General features: G+C 38.4%; 1 protein-coding gene across 1 annotated transcript; it reads left to right on the top strand.

Moving 5' to 3' along the window:
• Positions 1–5,208, top strand: LOC146332000 (elastase-1-like). The gene is made up of 8 exons (XM_084737955.1): positions 1–108; positions 215–318; positions 1,823–1,923; positions 2,272–2,397; positions 2,920–3,056; positions 3,232–3,374; positions 4,812–4,961; positions 5,103–5,208. Exons 1-8 carry the CDS (start codon positions 69–71, stop codon positions 5,112–5,114), a joined length of 813 nt encoding a protein of 270 aa, XP_084594081.1. The 5' UTR covers positions 1–68; the 3' UTR covers positions 5,115–5,208.
• Positions 5,209–15,893: the final 10,685 nt, after the last annotated feature.

The following is a 15,893-nucleotide window of genomic DNA, read 5'->3' as shown; positions in this document are numbered from 1 at the left end:
GGCCCTCAGGATATAAAAGAGCGGTGGGCGGACGTGGTGAGTTCAGAAAGTTTCAGGAGACTGCAGATATGCTCAGGTTTCTCGTGTTGACCTCTCTCGCAGCCCTCGGTAAGAACTGTGCGATTCTTCCTCTCTTTTGACATTCTGCACACATACAAGATTCCAAACACCCGATGTCTGACTGAAACGCTTCCTGTGTCTCCGCTTCGCTCAGTGCTGGCTGAGCTGGAGCCTCAGCCCAGGTACCTGGAAGATGACAGTGTCGAGGGGAGAGTTGTGGGAGGTGAGGTGGCCAGACCCAACTCTTGGCCCTGGCAGGTACGGTAGGCTTTGTTTGGCTCAACAGCAACGGTGGCTAAAGTGCTCATCCTTAACTTGAAGCTACTAGATGGAACTTTCACTGGAAAAAATGGGAGTGTTTCCATCAACATATCCACAAAATATAATGTCAAATATAAAATTATCTAAATAAAAATCTCCTCCTGCTTCCCTGTAACTGTACTCACTGTAAATTTGTCTGGGAAAATGTAAACACAAGCTCATTTCAACCAATGTCAAAGAGAAGACATTAGAGTACATATCAACATTTAACACTTATTCATATGGATAATTACCAGTGAGGTCAGTTGTCAAACAATATTTATCTTTGTAATATTCTTAAAGCTTTTATCAATATTTTTATTTTTATCTGCTTGTTCATCATATTGACAACAACTTTTAACAATAATATTCAGCTGTACAGCACTATTTATATTCAAATCTATATTTAACTGTTACACTGTGCAGATTCTCTTAGATCTACTCTGCCGCTCATATTCTTACTGTTTTATAATTCATTTTACTTCATTATTTATGATTTCTTTATCTATTCTCCCAACTTTTCAAAAGAACTGTTGCACGGATCATTGTTCTGACTTTTCTGAACTGTGTGTTTTACTCTGAACACTGCTCTCATTCCACTGCTCTGTCTACACTGCATTTTAAATGGCAGCCATCAAAGACCTTGTAGTTCTGTTGTCATCTGTTAATTACTATCTTTGGTAACATCTAGATTTATTCTGCTGTTTCATATCAAAATGCACTGTAAAAAAAAGTTGGGAAAACTTGTTGACTTTTGACTTAAAGTCAGACATTTTAAGTTTTGAAATAATCTATAATCTTGTTGAGATCATTAACTTTTCTTTTTTAGATAAACTTTAGATCTCTTGTTTTAGAGACCCCCCAAAAAATAGTATTTCAAGTGAGCTGTGAACCTGATTTGTCATTATTTGTGTGCTTGAAAATTAAATGCTTGCAGCTGAAGATTTTCGCCATTATTCACTTTCACTTCAGTGAATTTACTCAACAATTTTTGAAATATAATTTTATAGCTTTTAATCCAAATTTAGAAACGTAAAATATCTCAGCAAAGCATTATTATTTGATTAAGATTAAATTAAGATTTAGAGTTAGGCACTCAAAACTTTGAAGTTAGTTGTCTTGATATTTTTCTCATTTTTTTTATTATTTACAGTGTGACCACTGTGAAAATGATCTATTCTAAGTACAGCACTTTAGTGAATGTGTGTCGCTTCTTTCCACCTCTTCTCCTCAGCCACTTATGTCACATTTATTGAAACTTTTAAAATGTAAAATAAGTCAGTGCAACATGTAGGCCTGTTCTGCATACACAACAATATAGTTAAATTTACAGGTTAAGAGTGTCCTTGTGATGCCTTTAAGCATCTGTCAGTGTCAGGATCGCTGCCAAGAAGCATTTGGGAAAAAAGGTGAGTGCTTCAGTTTTTTGTAGCTGTAATGCTCTCTGCTGTCGTTTTATCAGATCTCTCTTCAGTACAAATCTGGCAGCAACTTCTACCACACCTGTGGAGGAACCCTGATCAAGAGACGATGGGTCATGACCGCTGCTCACTGTGTCGACAGGTAGGAGTTTCATTAATCACAGAAGAGCTGCTGAGCCTAACATGAACAGAAATATGGATGAAGTAGCAGGATACGTGTTCTGACAGAGCTGAATATTTACATAAATGTATTTCATTACTTATTTCCTGGTGGGTTAAGTGCATAGCCAAGATGTCTTAGGTTTAGGTTTGACAGGGAATGTTTCAATCCAACATTAAGTATTAAATAAAATCCACAATTCCCCTCCATAATATAGTTTCCATGTGAAATATTCAGCAGACGTCCTTGTCTTACTAGTTAGGACTAACTGCAAGGCAGGAAAAGCGTGAGCGGAGGAATGAAAATCTTCATGTTGTTGTACGTTCACAGTTCCAGGACTTGGCGTGTTGTTCTTGGAGATCACAACATCAACTCCCACGAGGGCAGAGAGCAGTACATGAGCGTGAGCCGCGTCTACATCCACCCCAACTGGAACCCCAGCAACGTCGCTGGAGGGTTAGTGATTTCTGCTCATGCTTTGACCCATTTCTGAATACAGAAATAGAATGAATAAGTATACAAAATTTTAGAAAACAGAATGCATTTAGTTATTTGAAAACATATTAAAGTTATGAAAAATGCCAAAAGGACAAAATGATAAATAATAAGATAAAAAAAAACAAAAAAAAAAAACGGACAAATTCTCTTTAGATTTATGAGTCTGAGTACAGTCTGTGAAAACATCCAATCATACTGCATAACACGTATAAAGCTGAAACAGGAATTTTAAAATGCCTATATGAAGATTTGATACTTTGCACTATATAAAAAACAGAAATATTTTTGGGTTTTGGACTGAAAAATTAAAGAAATCACCTTGGGCTTTAGCAAACTTAGTTGCATCCCCTAATATTAAAACTCCCATTAAGAAAGACAAACAGGACTCCACTTAAATAAAACCAATATTACAAGCTTTTATGAGTGCAGGAAAAAGATTTATTCCTCACTGACTTAAGGGCATGTTGTTGTGACCCTCAGGTGGGATATTGCTCTCCTGCTTCTGTCCTCTGATGCTTCTCTCAACAACTACGTCCAGCTCGGCGCCCTGCCTCCCTCTGGCCAGGTCCTGCCCCACAACAACCCCTGCTACATCACTGGATGGGGTCGCACCCAGAGTGAGTCTGACAGAATTAACATTTGCTGGATAAATGTAATGCCAGTATAGATTACAGCATTTAAATACAGACTGAAAGTAATCTGTAAGTAACTTAACATTTTAAAGAGATGGTAGTGTTTGATGTTGGTGTTACAGGCTTTATTTCAGCTGGATGATTTTTCTTGTTGCCCCAGCTGGAGGTCAGCTGTCTGCCCAGCTGAAGCAGGCCTACCTGCCTGTTGTTGACCACAAAACCTGCTCCAGCTACGGATGGTGGGGCAGCACCGTGAAGTCCTCCATGGTCTGTGCTGGTGGTGGCAGCGAGTCTGGTTGCCAGGTGAGTTTCTGAGGTCTTAAAAAGGACAGTGCATGCCCTCACATTCAATATTTAGACTTAGAGTTGTTGTTGTTAAAAAGATAGGATCTTTTTTCTATTTCACATTTCTTCTTCCTTGTCAAAAACTGGTGCCTACATTACCCACAATGCAACTGTGTGGTGCAATGCTACACTAATCACTAGGGTCAAATTATCAGACTTCTGCAGCAACAAAAGGCTTTATTCTATAGAGATTTTTTCACATATGCAGTAGTACTCCCCAATACCCGTAAACAGACCTTGATGTGTAAATTGGTGGAGTTTTCTGATTTACTGATCCTAGTAAAAGTCCATGCACAACAACAATGATAGCTAACAAATAAAATAACTGCATGATAAATAATAATTAAACATTCTAGCCCAAGGCAATAGCAGATTTATCACCACAACAATACTAACAAAGACAGTAGCAAATGATATAGTTCACTTTCAGAGCGATTTGATGAATAACTGAAACACTGACATCCAAATCCATCCAGTTTTTTAGCCTACAACTTTTTTAAGGCTAAGATAAAGTGATATTAGGCTGCATAGTAAACACAAACACAAACACTGGCAAGCAATATTCCTCAACCTGCCAAATCAATTTGCTCTTGTTGAAGATGTGTTAGGTATTATATTTTTGGTGTCAATGGGCCAAAACTTCCATAGTAGCCTGCATTTTGTAATTCAAGTGGTCTGAGACAGAAGTAGACTTTTGTACTTCCTCTTGTCTCTGTTTTCAGGCTTTAGAAAATCTGGCCTGTGTGACAGAGTTTGGTAAATCACAGAAAGTGATTCTGTTGATAGTTGAGTCTCATTCCCAGGTAATCAAACACAGACATTTTAGGTCTGTGGCAGTGGCAGTATTTGACAACCTGGGAATGAGATTCAACAATCAACTATCTTTCTCCAGAATCGATCGCTGCTCCTTTAATGGCTTTCACTGAACTCATTTTCTCCAATTGTCTCCCAAACCACGGTGTCACCCTGCGATAAGGACAGCAGGAGCAATGTTTGGGTGTAAGCAGACTGAAGGAAACAATGAACAGAACTTGTCGGGACCAAGTCCCCCTCCACCATGACAAAGTGAAATTGAGCATCTCCCACTGAGCTGAGGGCTGACCCCTTCCTGTCAAAGGAGATATTTCGAAGAGGACACTGGCGGGATTTCTTGCTGCATCAGCAGGGGCATAAGTCAGATACAATGATCCAGGCTAGTGCTTAAGCTGCACAAAGTGTCAAACTCTTGCAACTTCATGTTTTGAACAAACTTACTTGAGGCTGTCTGAGATGAGAAGGGGATACGAGAAGGAAGCGGGAAGGAGTTAAGTTCATTGTAAAAATGGGCCATTTGCTGTGAACTCTATGAATTTTTGGCTCTGAGGTTTGTCTGTGATGTGTTTTCTCTGAATCCAGGGTGACTCCGGCGGCCCCCTAAACTGCAGCGTCAATGGCCGGTGGGTTGTCCATGGTGTGACCAGCTTTGTGTCCTCCTCTGGCTGCAACGCCTACAGGAAGCCCACCGTCTTCACCCGCGTCTCTGCCTACATCAGCTGGATGAACGGCGTCAGTATCACACATTTGCCCACATGAGAGTCACATAAAAGAGTTCAATATATCTTGTAATTTTTGCCTCACATTCAGTCGTCCTTTGTTGCGATCTTTGAGGATAATCATGTAATGATCGATTTGTCCTTGCTTTGCCAGATCATGGGCTGAGAAGAAGGATGATCTCCATGGAGACAAGAGAACACTCGAAATCCATCTCAGTTTCTGCACAACTCCATCAGAATAAAATGTCATATTATGTGCATTCAGCGTGCTTCATTGTTTGTGTTGTATTTTGCGTGGGAGACAAAAGGCATTTGTCATCTTGATTTATATGAAGTCATAAGTGAGTGGAGCTGAAATGTAATTTAGGTACAAGAGTCGCTCTGCAAATATATAATAAAGTAGATCTTGTCAGACAGCAGGGTTAATGAGAAATTTTTCATATCAGAATTTGCATGCAATGACCTTCATATACTACATTAATAAAGTAAAACAGTTGTCACAAATAGGGATAATTAAATTTTAGTGGACTTTCTGTAATGCTGCTTTTTATTGGGAAGGGTAAACAAAAGGATGTGATTAGACTGTGATCCAGGGTTCCCGAGAGTCTAAAATGAGCTGACTTCAAGTGATTAAAAGAGGCTCTAAAACAATTAAGAAAAGCACATTACCCTACTAACAGTTAAGAAGTTGTAAGTAGTAGTTTAATGTGGAATACGGAGTCTCCTGGGCCCAGCTTTTCAAGCTCCAGGTCGCTTATCAGGGTGTCCGATGTCTTCAACATGACTGAGTTGTTTTTTAAGCTTGAGAGCTGTGTTAAGTTTGTGAATAAACTTAGACTGAATTGAACTCGAACTGGATGGAAAAGGCTTTAAATGTAAGTTTAACACTAACTCAAATTAAGACTAATTAGACTAAATTGAAACTGATTCTATGTTAGAGAGAAATTTTAGCTAACAAACTCAGCACCCACTTACAATGTCAACTGCATAAAAAGGTAAAAATCCAGCAACACTTGCAACATGCTTTGTTTTGTTTTATTCTTATTTTGGGACTAGCTGTCACCAGGATCATCATGAAACACATTACAAACAAGACTTAAATTGGCTATGAAGCAGAAAAAAACACCACGAGAAAAAAAAAAGAAGAAGAAGAAGAAGAAAGAAAAAACAACCAATTATACAAACCCGTACACATCAGCCTGCAGGGCACATTTGAGTATAGGTTGGACATAATGTCATGTGGCTAAAGGCTGATCAGTCCAATTAGAGACATGGCTGATACCATATTTGCTCCATAAACTGGGGCATCTTCTATCTGAATAACAGTGTGCACCACACTGCGAGGGTTTCCAGACTGAATGGTGCACAAAAATGGTGCAGCATGTATACATGTCAGATTAAAAAGCGACTGCAGTGCAGTCTGCTTGTGTACACAGCAGGGTCTTCAGTGCACCACTGTATCTGTTTAAATTAATGTTTTGGTGCCTTTTTATAGGGTCGAACTGGCAGAAGTATAACCAATGGGTGGTATCAAGTTTGTACAGGAAAGACTGTAAGGAAGCAATGTGTCTGTTCGATGTTCAGTGGCATATTTATATAACAGTTTAATTTACAGACTGTTATATAGTGTCACAGAGACTAAAAAGAGTAGAAAGATAAATCTTAAAAGAATAAATGCATCAAAAACAATATAACAAAAAAACACCATAAAGAACCCCAACAAAACCTCATAAATGAGGGATATTTAGGAGCCTCCATAAAAAACTCATGAATTGAAAAGTCCTGATTTGTGCCCAAAAGCAACGATATGACAAAACTAATAACAACCTGATGAGTTTCAGTATCTGCATACCCAGGTGCTGTGTGGATACAAACAATAAACAGGATAAATTCATTTACACACGTGAATTAAGTCAAATTAGATGATTGAAAATCAGAAATAGTTTGTACAGCTCTAATATTTCAGACTGCATGCAAATATACAATTAATAATATTTCTTTAGAGCAGTGGATCCCAACTTTTTTCCTTAAGTGAGACTTTTTCTGTGATTGAGTAAACTGGGTAAACCCCTGACTAAGTGGCATATTTTAAGGTTGTTATTATTATCATATGATGACATACATGTGTGGATGTGTGTATGTATGTGTGATCAACAGACCTGTAGCTTGTCTGCAGTTAATCTTGAATACTACTGGTACAATCAGCCTAGTTTTTACTGTGCATTCATGACTGTGCGCTGAAGGGCCTCTGCAATTCACAATTTTCAAAAACCTTTCAAAAGAAAACTTTTTATGGCTCCACAGCAGCAATGCATATGGCCAGAGGCATCATGTTTTCAGCTCATCCCATCCTCATGAATAAAATATCTCAAGAAGTCTCTGAGGAAATTTCTTTAAGCTTGGCATAAAGGATCACTTGGACTGAAGGGTGAATGGATTCAATTTGGGGGTCGAAGGTCAAGGTCACAGTGACCTCACTAAACACATTTTAGCCATAACTCAAGATTTCATACATTAATTATGACAAAATCTTACAAGAATGTCCAATAGGATAAAATGATGAGGTGTAACATCAAAGGTCAGCTTCACTGTGACATCATAATGTACTACTCTGTAAAAATAGTCGGTATGTGAAAACATCATGTTTCTCGCAGGAAATTATTCACTGGAATCTTACATGTATAGGGATTACTTCCATTTTGCCAAAAAGAAAAGAAAAACACTCAATACCTTTTATTGAATTCCTTCTAAGTTACAGGTCAATATAGTGGTAAGTTCCATATCAAATTCGTTCACTGCATATATTATATGAATCTGGACAGATACTTCTACTTTTGACTGCGTCCTTTTCTAATGCAGGATGAGGCTGTTTAGCAGGGAGTGAAGGCTCTGTGAATATAATTTGTGTTTAGGTTCCCACCATGTCCTTATCCTGTGAGATTTAAAAAGAAAAAGCCCTGGAATCTCCAGTTTAGGGAGAAAACTTCACATTCTCATGTTTAACTGAGAGGAGTCTCTGCAGGAAACTCACGAAAATGCAAACATTCAGACGCACTGCTCTCCCTCATTACAGAGCAGATTCAGAGTACTGTGCCACCTCTCAGATGGATGCTTCATTCAAAACAAAAAATACGCCTTTATCGTCTCAAAATCAAAACCTAGAGAATCCCCTCAGCTGCCAAAAAATGATTTCAATCTGAAGTTATAAAATACATCAACTATAGTCACAGAGGGAGGAAATGGCTGTCACAGAAGATGAACTGGATATCAGATGAAAAACAAAGAATATCAAACAATGAAAAGAAGCACAATATTTCTTTGAAGGTATACTCACATAAACATGCACATAAAGGAACAGAATAATAATAAGATACTTCATGCAATATTACATATACTTCAGGATATATCTGCAGTTAATCTTAGGTGCATACCGATTCCCTGATTAGATAGTATTCAGTGCCATATTGTGTGTGTGTGTGTGTATATGTGTGTGTATCTGTGAAAAAAATGTTATTACGTCTCAACAGCAGTGTGGCCATATGGTGGCGATGATGGGTTTACATACTACAGTAAATGGCTGTCATGTTGTCCTGCTGTAACACAGGCATCTGGTGTAAAAATCTAAGCTAATTGAAACACCAACTGCATGTCTAATGAGAGAAAGGAACATCCAAAACATTTAAGTCCTTTAAGATTTTGGGCATTGTGTTGGGAATTGTGATTGATTATTTGCCATTTTTGTAAATTCGTCATGTGAAAACAGTCCAACAATTTCATTATCAGCATGAAAAATCAACTGATGATGATGTTCTCAGGGACAGCAGTAATTTCATTGTTAATGCTTGGTCTCAAGCACACACAGTTGTAAGCAAAACAGAGCAAAAAAAGAAAAAGCATTATCATTGCAAGAGAACACATCATGTTACTTAATTTATCAGGCTTGTATCTTAATTAAAATAGATAAGTTTGGGAATTTATTACATGTTAATTTAGTCAGTGCAAGCTACAAATCAAGGTCATAAACTTATTGTAGCATAATTGTGGATCTGAGCCACTGTGTAAAACAGTTTTGTCAAAATGGAGGCTGTTGGGTAAAATGTGCCAGTGATATTGGAAAAAGTTGAGTCAATCTGCTCAATTCATCACCAAAAATTTAAACAGGCCACGTAAGTGTAAGGAGGAAAAGGAGAAGAAAAGGCTGGATTTTTTTTAAAAGGGGGTTCTTTTAAATGAGCAAACACAAAAACATTAATATAACCAAACAAATGAAACCGATACATCTGGTGTGTGACATCCCCCAACTATTTGACGCTGGCAGTCTGTGCATCATTAAATCAGTATGTTAGTTTCTCTAGCACACTGGGGGTTGGAGTCCGCTCTCACGAAGAAAATACAAAACGATTTCTCAACTTGGTTCCTCTCATTGTCCTATACACACTGAGCTGGTGCTTAGCTTTTCCTGCAAGCAGTACCCAACACAATTTAAACTGTCCGTGCGTTGTCCTAACTATCCTCGAACACGGCTGCTCACAAAACCCAGTCCTGCTGACAACACCAAAGGGAAGAAGGAAAGGGGAGGTTGTTTTTTTTTTTTTTTTCAAAAACCAATACTTCTGCTCTGTGACACCCCCCATTGATTTGTTGTTGGCAGTCCCTGCAACAACAAATCAGTACATCAGTCTCTGTAACGTGCTTTGGTTGGAGTCCACTCCACCTAAGAAAATCTAAATACCTGGGTCCTTCTATTGTCTGCTAATCACTGAGCTGGCACTTAGCCTCTCCTGCTAGCCCTACCCAACACAACTTCAACTGTTTTGGCTATGTATCCTTCCTGGTTCGTACAACTGCTCACAAAACCCAACCATGCTGACAACGCCAAAGTGTATGTATGGTTGAAAGTGAGGAGAAAAAAGGGATGTTAGATTCTTTTAAAGGGGTTCTTTTAAATCTGGTGGAGAACAAACACTAAAACACAAACATAACTGAGCAAACAAAACCGATACGTCTGGCGTCTGACATCTCCCCACTCTTTAAAAGTTGGCAGTCCCTGCAACATTAAATCCGTGCATTAGTCTCTGTAGCACACTGGTGGTAGGAGTCTGCTTTCCCTATGAAAATCTAAATAGATTTTTTTTTTTTTGCAAACTTGGTTCTTCTCATTGTCGTCTAAACACTGAGCTGGCACTTAGCTTCTCCTGTTAGCACGACCCAAGGGATTTTAAACTGCTCTCGCCTTGGCCTAACTATCCTCCTACACAGGTGCTCACAAAACACAATCCTGCTGACGACACCAACTTTTATGTAAGGTAGAGAGGGAAGAAGAAAAGGGGAGGTCAGATTTTTATAAAGCAGTACTTCTGTTGTGTGATATCCCCCTACTCTTTAATGTTGGCAGCCCCTGCAACATTAAATCAGTCAATTAGCCTCTGCAGCACACTGGTGGTTAGAGTCTGCTCTCCCTAAGAAAATCTAATTACAACAAAATGAAACCAATCCAACTTGATTCCTCTCATTGTCCTCTATAACACAGTGATGGTGCTGCCCTTCTCCTGCTATCACTACCCAGCATAATTTAAAATGTTCTGGCCTAACTCCTACACAGCTGCTCACAAAACAAATCCTGCTGACAACACCACATTTTACATAAGGTGGAGAGGGAGGAGGAAAAGGGGTTCTTTTAAATTGGGTGGGGGAAAACCAATACTTCTGTCGTGTGACGTGCACAGAAAGTACAGAGTAATCTGTTTATTTAAGCATTATTTTCTGATATTCTACAGATAAAATCAAGATGGCAAGGCAGTGCACAGGAGGCTCATCTTCCTCGGATCGTCTAAAGAGAGCAGCAAGGCGAGTGTCAGAGGTGAACTCCATTTGGCCTGTGGCAAAGGGCCACAAGATAGACAGAATGACACTGAAGAGGTATGCCAACAAAAAAAAAAAGTGAAGGAGAAGTTCTTAGAAAAGGATATGCTGGGCTGGCAAAAGCTCGGCCAATCTTAGATGATAACATGGAGTTTGAACTTGCCAACTGCATCAAGAAACTTGAAGACCAGGACTAACTCCTTTAAAATCCAGGGAACCTTGAGGTCACGAGCAAGAATTATGTTTCTGTTCCTGACAACTGGAATGAGCTTACAAGTTCATTTTCAACTTCGACTTTATTTGACCCTGAAGGGCGATTGTTTTTATTTTACCCTTACCGTCACCTCCTTACCTTTTTTAAAACTTTTTTTTTTTTTAATAGTCCAGCTCTGTTCCGACCGTCGTGTTCTCTGACCACAATCCTCTCGTGTTCAGTAATCAACACCTTATCCAAGACTTAAATATTGAGATTCCCTGTAAGAATGGACATGAAAACATGACTACTGATACAACCCTGTGAGTTATTTGTGTCATTTTGCTTCAGTTTCTTCTCTCCCCTCAGTATGTGTGTGAGCGATCTCTCTCTCCCGAGTGACTGAAATTGTGAACGGGTGGTGCCACGCGATTGGCTGATCCAGCGTGATTGCTGACGTGGGATTGGTCACGGGGAGGGCATCAGCATATTTGAACCTCCAGCTGGCAGCACTCTGTCTCCCTTCAGCCTTCCCATCTCAGAAAAGTGCCAGCTCTTCGTTGTGGTTTGTTTAGTCATGTGCAAGCTGAGTAGAAAGCCTCTTAGGAGAGTTTTGAGGGGGCAATTTGTTGTGCTCTGCAAATTTTGGTAGAAATGTCAGAACTGTACCTTAAGTAGATGTTCTTACTTAATTTCCACACTGTCTGCAATAAGAAAACAAATAGAAGTTAGATATTTAGTGTCAGAGTGTAGTGCCTCTGACCTCACACCATATTTTGGATGCAAACTCTTAAAGGTAAATTATTGATTCTATGTTGTAAAAAGGTATTTTTTAATATAATGCATACCTTGAAGGAAGCTCTAACTGTTGTCAGATGCTCTTTGAATTCTCATGTTCTTTCCAAAACAACACAATGAATATTTAATCATCTCTGCACATCACTTTGAGATATCCAGTCAAGATTGCGAAACTAATTACTCATTGTTACATGAGTTAATCAGCACAAAATTAATGGCTAACAACATTTTTACTGCTTTCTTGGCTGATGGAACTAAATCAAAATGTTAATGTGTCTGTAATATCTCTATGAGGAGGTTATGTTCTCTATTTAAATGAGAAACAGTTCACTTGTAGGACTAATTACAACTCATTCATCATGTTTTCTGCCTGATTAATCATATTCTTGTGATGAAAAATGTTCATCTCTCAATAACACACTGTCAGGGGTAAGCTAGTGAGAATACAAATTCTGCCTAATATTCTAAGGAATGCTCTCACAGACTTTGATGATACCTTGATACTGTTATACTGAGTTTTGACATTTTCCGTTTGGCTCCTGGGTGCCCACCGAAGCCATCCTTAACTCCTCCAACAGCTGGGCTCCCTGCCAGTTGACCACATCTTGTCCCACAACAACCTTCACTAAATCACTGTACACACCTCCAGTTAACCAAATAAATCATCACCACTGTCAGGGAACTGGCAGACAAAACACTAACAAGTTTTGGGCTGTGAGCTGGGAAATGTGCTGGTTGATTACCTGCTGCTTTTTTCTTTTTCTTTTTTTTGTAAAATCTTCATGTGAAAATAATTTCATTATCAGCATGAAGCATCACTTCCTGAGGCTGTACTGAGGCACAATGATGATTGATGCTGAATGTTAATGTCAGCCTGCTAAAATGCTCAAAATGTTAATGCTGATGTTTGACAAGTATAACCTAAGTTTAGTGTGATAACACAGTGGTTGCCAACCTTCAGAAAAATCAGGTTTGTGTTCACGACGCCTTTTGTTCTGGTTGACAGGTTTAACCATCAACGAGTTGGCTGTTACATTTCTGGAGGCCAGATGTATTTTGCATATTTTTAATCACTTATCCCTTGTGTTGAATGTCTTTGCTGTGACCTCATCAGCCATCCGCCAGTGTTTTGTCCATATATATATATATATATATCATATTACACACTTTATTTAGGACAGTTTATTTTCTATTTTGGGTGCACGCAATTTAGTTACCATTCTGCCACATGGTCTTTTGAGATGCAATAATACTTATCTTTTCATTTGTCCTTGAGCTTCACTGGCAAAAGATCTGAAGTTTGGTAAAATGGCTTTTTAAAGAGCTCAAAGGAAATGGAAGTTAACCCTTTTTTGTACAGTTTCTTTTGATAAGTTTATGTTTAGATATCTTTTAGTTTGATACATGTTTAATGTTACTGTTAGTCAGTCTTTCCCTTTGTGTTTGTTTGTAGTCTACTTCTCTATAACCCTCCCTTGTGTCATTTGTAGTTCAGGTCTGTTCAGTTATGCTAAGGCTTTATTTTCCTTATTGCTTAGTTGACCTCCTTTCAGTTCTGGACCATATTTTTGTGGCACATTTTTGGGTTATTTTGGATCCAATTCATTTGTCATTTGTTATCAACTTTTTTTGGGGGCTTTATTGAAAGAAATTAAGCTTTTTTGCACCTTTGTCCCTAACAATTTAGGGACATCTGATATCGCTGAGAGGTTACTGGCTCTCACTCCATGCTTCTTGCCACATTATGCTGAGTATATATATTATACTTTATTCTAATTTCTACAATTTTCTGATGACCCCTGGAAATCATCTTGCAATATCTTTGGGGTCCTAAGCTTGAGAACCACAGTGTTGATGTGCTTTTATTTGCTGATTACACTAAACAAAAAGTACAGTTCATGCTGATGGAAATGTTATGAGCTTTTCAGGTATCTGATCATTACATAACAGGAATAAATGTAATTTTGGACTTGAAGATGGCGTCTATCAAAAAAGTCAGTGCATCATTAACATTATTAGAGTTCATCCAGGTGAAGGAGAGATATATGTGCACCAAATTTCTTTCATGGCCTGCTTGGCAGACCGTCTTTTGGCTCTATATGAAAGCTCCCTGAACATAAGTAAAACCAGGGATGTGTGTTGCAGGGGGATGCCATGCACCTGACATCCTGTGCACTCTCCCTGGACCACTCAGGCTGGAGGGGCAGATGGAGGAACAGGTCAAGATCGATCATCACCGGTCCTTCACACAACACGAGGCTGAAAGTACTTCAAGTCAGGAAAGGCATGTTAACAGCAGCGCAATGGTCACTCGTTGAATCAGTCCACATTCAACGTTGGATCCTGGTACAACTTCCTCACAAACACACTTAAAAAAAAAGAAAAAAAAAACAACTCACAAGAATCATCAGTAGAGCATCCAAAATCACTAAGTCTCAGGCGTTTACAGACATGCAGTAAAAAGGAAAGGCAGACACCATCACTCAGGACTCCTCACACCCTCGTCACTGCTCCTTTCAACTACTCCCATCAGGCAGCTGCTTCAGAGCACCTCTGGCCAAAAACACAACAATTTCATTCCCACTGCTTTAACCATTTTAAACAAAGCCAAATAGACTGTCACTTCTTTCTTATTGCAGCTTTGCACACCCACTCTTATTTATTTATATGTTTTAATGTGTTTTTGTGATTTGTGTGTTTTGAATGTTTGTGATGGTGCCGGAGGAAAAGTCGAGGGATCATTAAAGTCATTATAGGATTCTTCCTCTGGGGATCATGACTGTCTTTACAAAATGTCATGGCAATCTATCAGATATATAAATACTTCAGTCTGGTCCAAAGCGATGGACCCCCGAATTTTACAGACTGAACCTTTAAGGCAATAACAAGTTTGCTTAATCTCAGAGTTCTGCTTTTTTTTTTCTACTCAAGAGCTTGAAAATTTAGTTAAAAAAATGTGGGGTTCAATTACTTTCCAAATTCAGCTCATTAAGGTTGTTTTTTTCTCATTAAACCTCCCACACACCCACCCAAATCTACACCTGTCTGCCAGGGTGGAAGAATTTATTTTGTCTAAGAGGAGTACAGGGTCCAAGTCTGTCATTATGGTGGAAAGCAACACACATCAGCAAACAGCTAACTGCCTCCCCGTCAGATGGCACAGATTGATCCCTCAGCTGCTGTTTTCCTTCAGGCAGACAGCTGCATTAGCTTCTATAACGCAGTAATTACCCACTAATGGTCGATTTTTATTGAATTCTTTTAAGAATACTGCACCATATACGTTCTTATCAGTCGGCTCACATCATTAATGAGGAAATGAGTGGTAGATTCCCCTTTAATGTCTAAATGCTGGGCCATACTGGACAACAACACTGGCCTTTCCTGCATTTGTGTGTGAATCCATGTAGCTGATGTGTTTTAATATGTGCACTTAGTGAACACGCCTGAACATGTGTGTTAATTTTTATATTGATGTGTCATTGCTGTCATGAGTTATTACAATTTTTTGAAAATTAACTGTCTTGATAAAAAATTGATTGGCTAGTAAAATCCAAGATTGACAAGTCAAAATTTCTTTGATAACTTTTGATCAGCACTGTCAATAGATGATGCTGACTTATTTTCAGGATGATTGGCCCAACAGTCTGAGACAAGTTCACAAAAATAGGATTTTGATTCCCTTGGAATAATTTGAATATTTTTTTACACTTAGTTATGTAATTCTTTTTTTTTTTTGCTTGTAGACAAGATTATTTTAAGATAACAAATACTGTTTTTGTTTTCATACATTTTAATAAAAACCTTTATTTATTTATTGTTTTTCCATTATCAAGTATTTAAATCAAAATGTGAGCATTTGTTGAAAAATTGCGGCTTAAAATGTAGGACATGGCTACTAAAATGTTCACAGTGAATTCAAGGCTCATTGTGGAGCTGAGAGAGCAAAAATTAATTTGCAAAACAATTAACAATTAATTATTTATCTTCCAACAATTCAACACATACAAAAACAAATATATTACTAAAATAACTGGAAGAATTTGCCTGATAATACTCTGAGTTTTGTAAGCAGTATCTCTATTTAAAATG

This window comes from Lutjanus erythropterus, chromosome 2 (genome assembly GCF_056507025.1).
Source record: "Lutjanus erythropterus isolate fLutEry1 chromosome 2, fLutEry1.hap2, whole genome shotgun sequence".
NCBI lineage: Eukaryota > Metazoa > Chordata > Actinopteri > Lutjaniformes > Lutjanidae > Lutjanus > Lutjanus erythropterus.
This window is presented reverse-complemented; position numbering and strand designations above follow the sequence as displayed.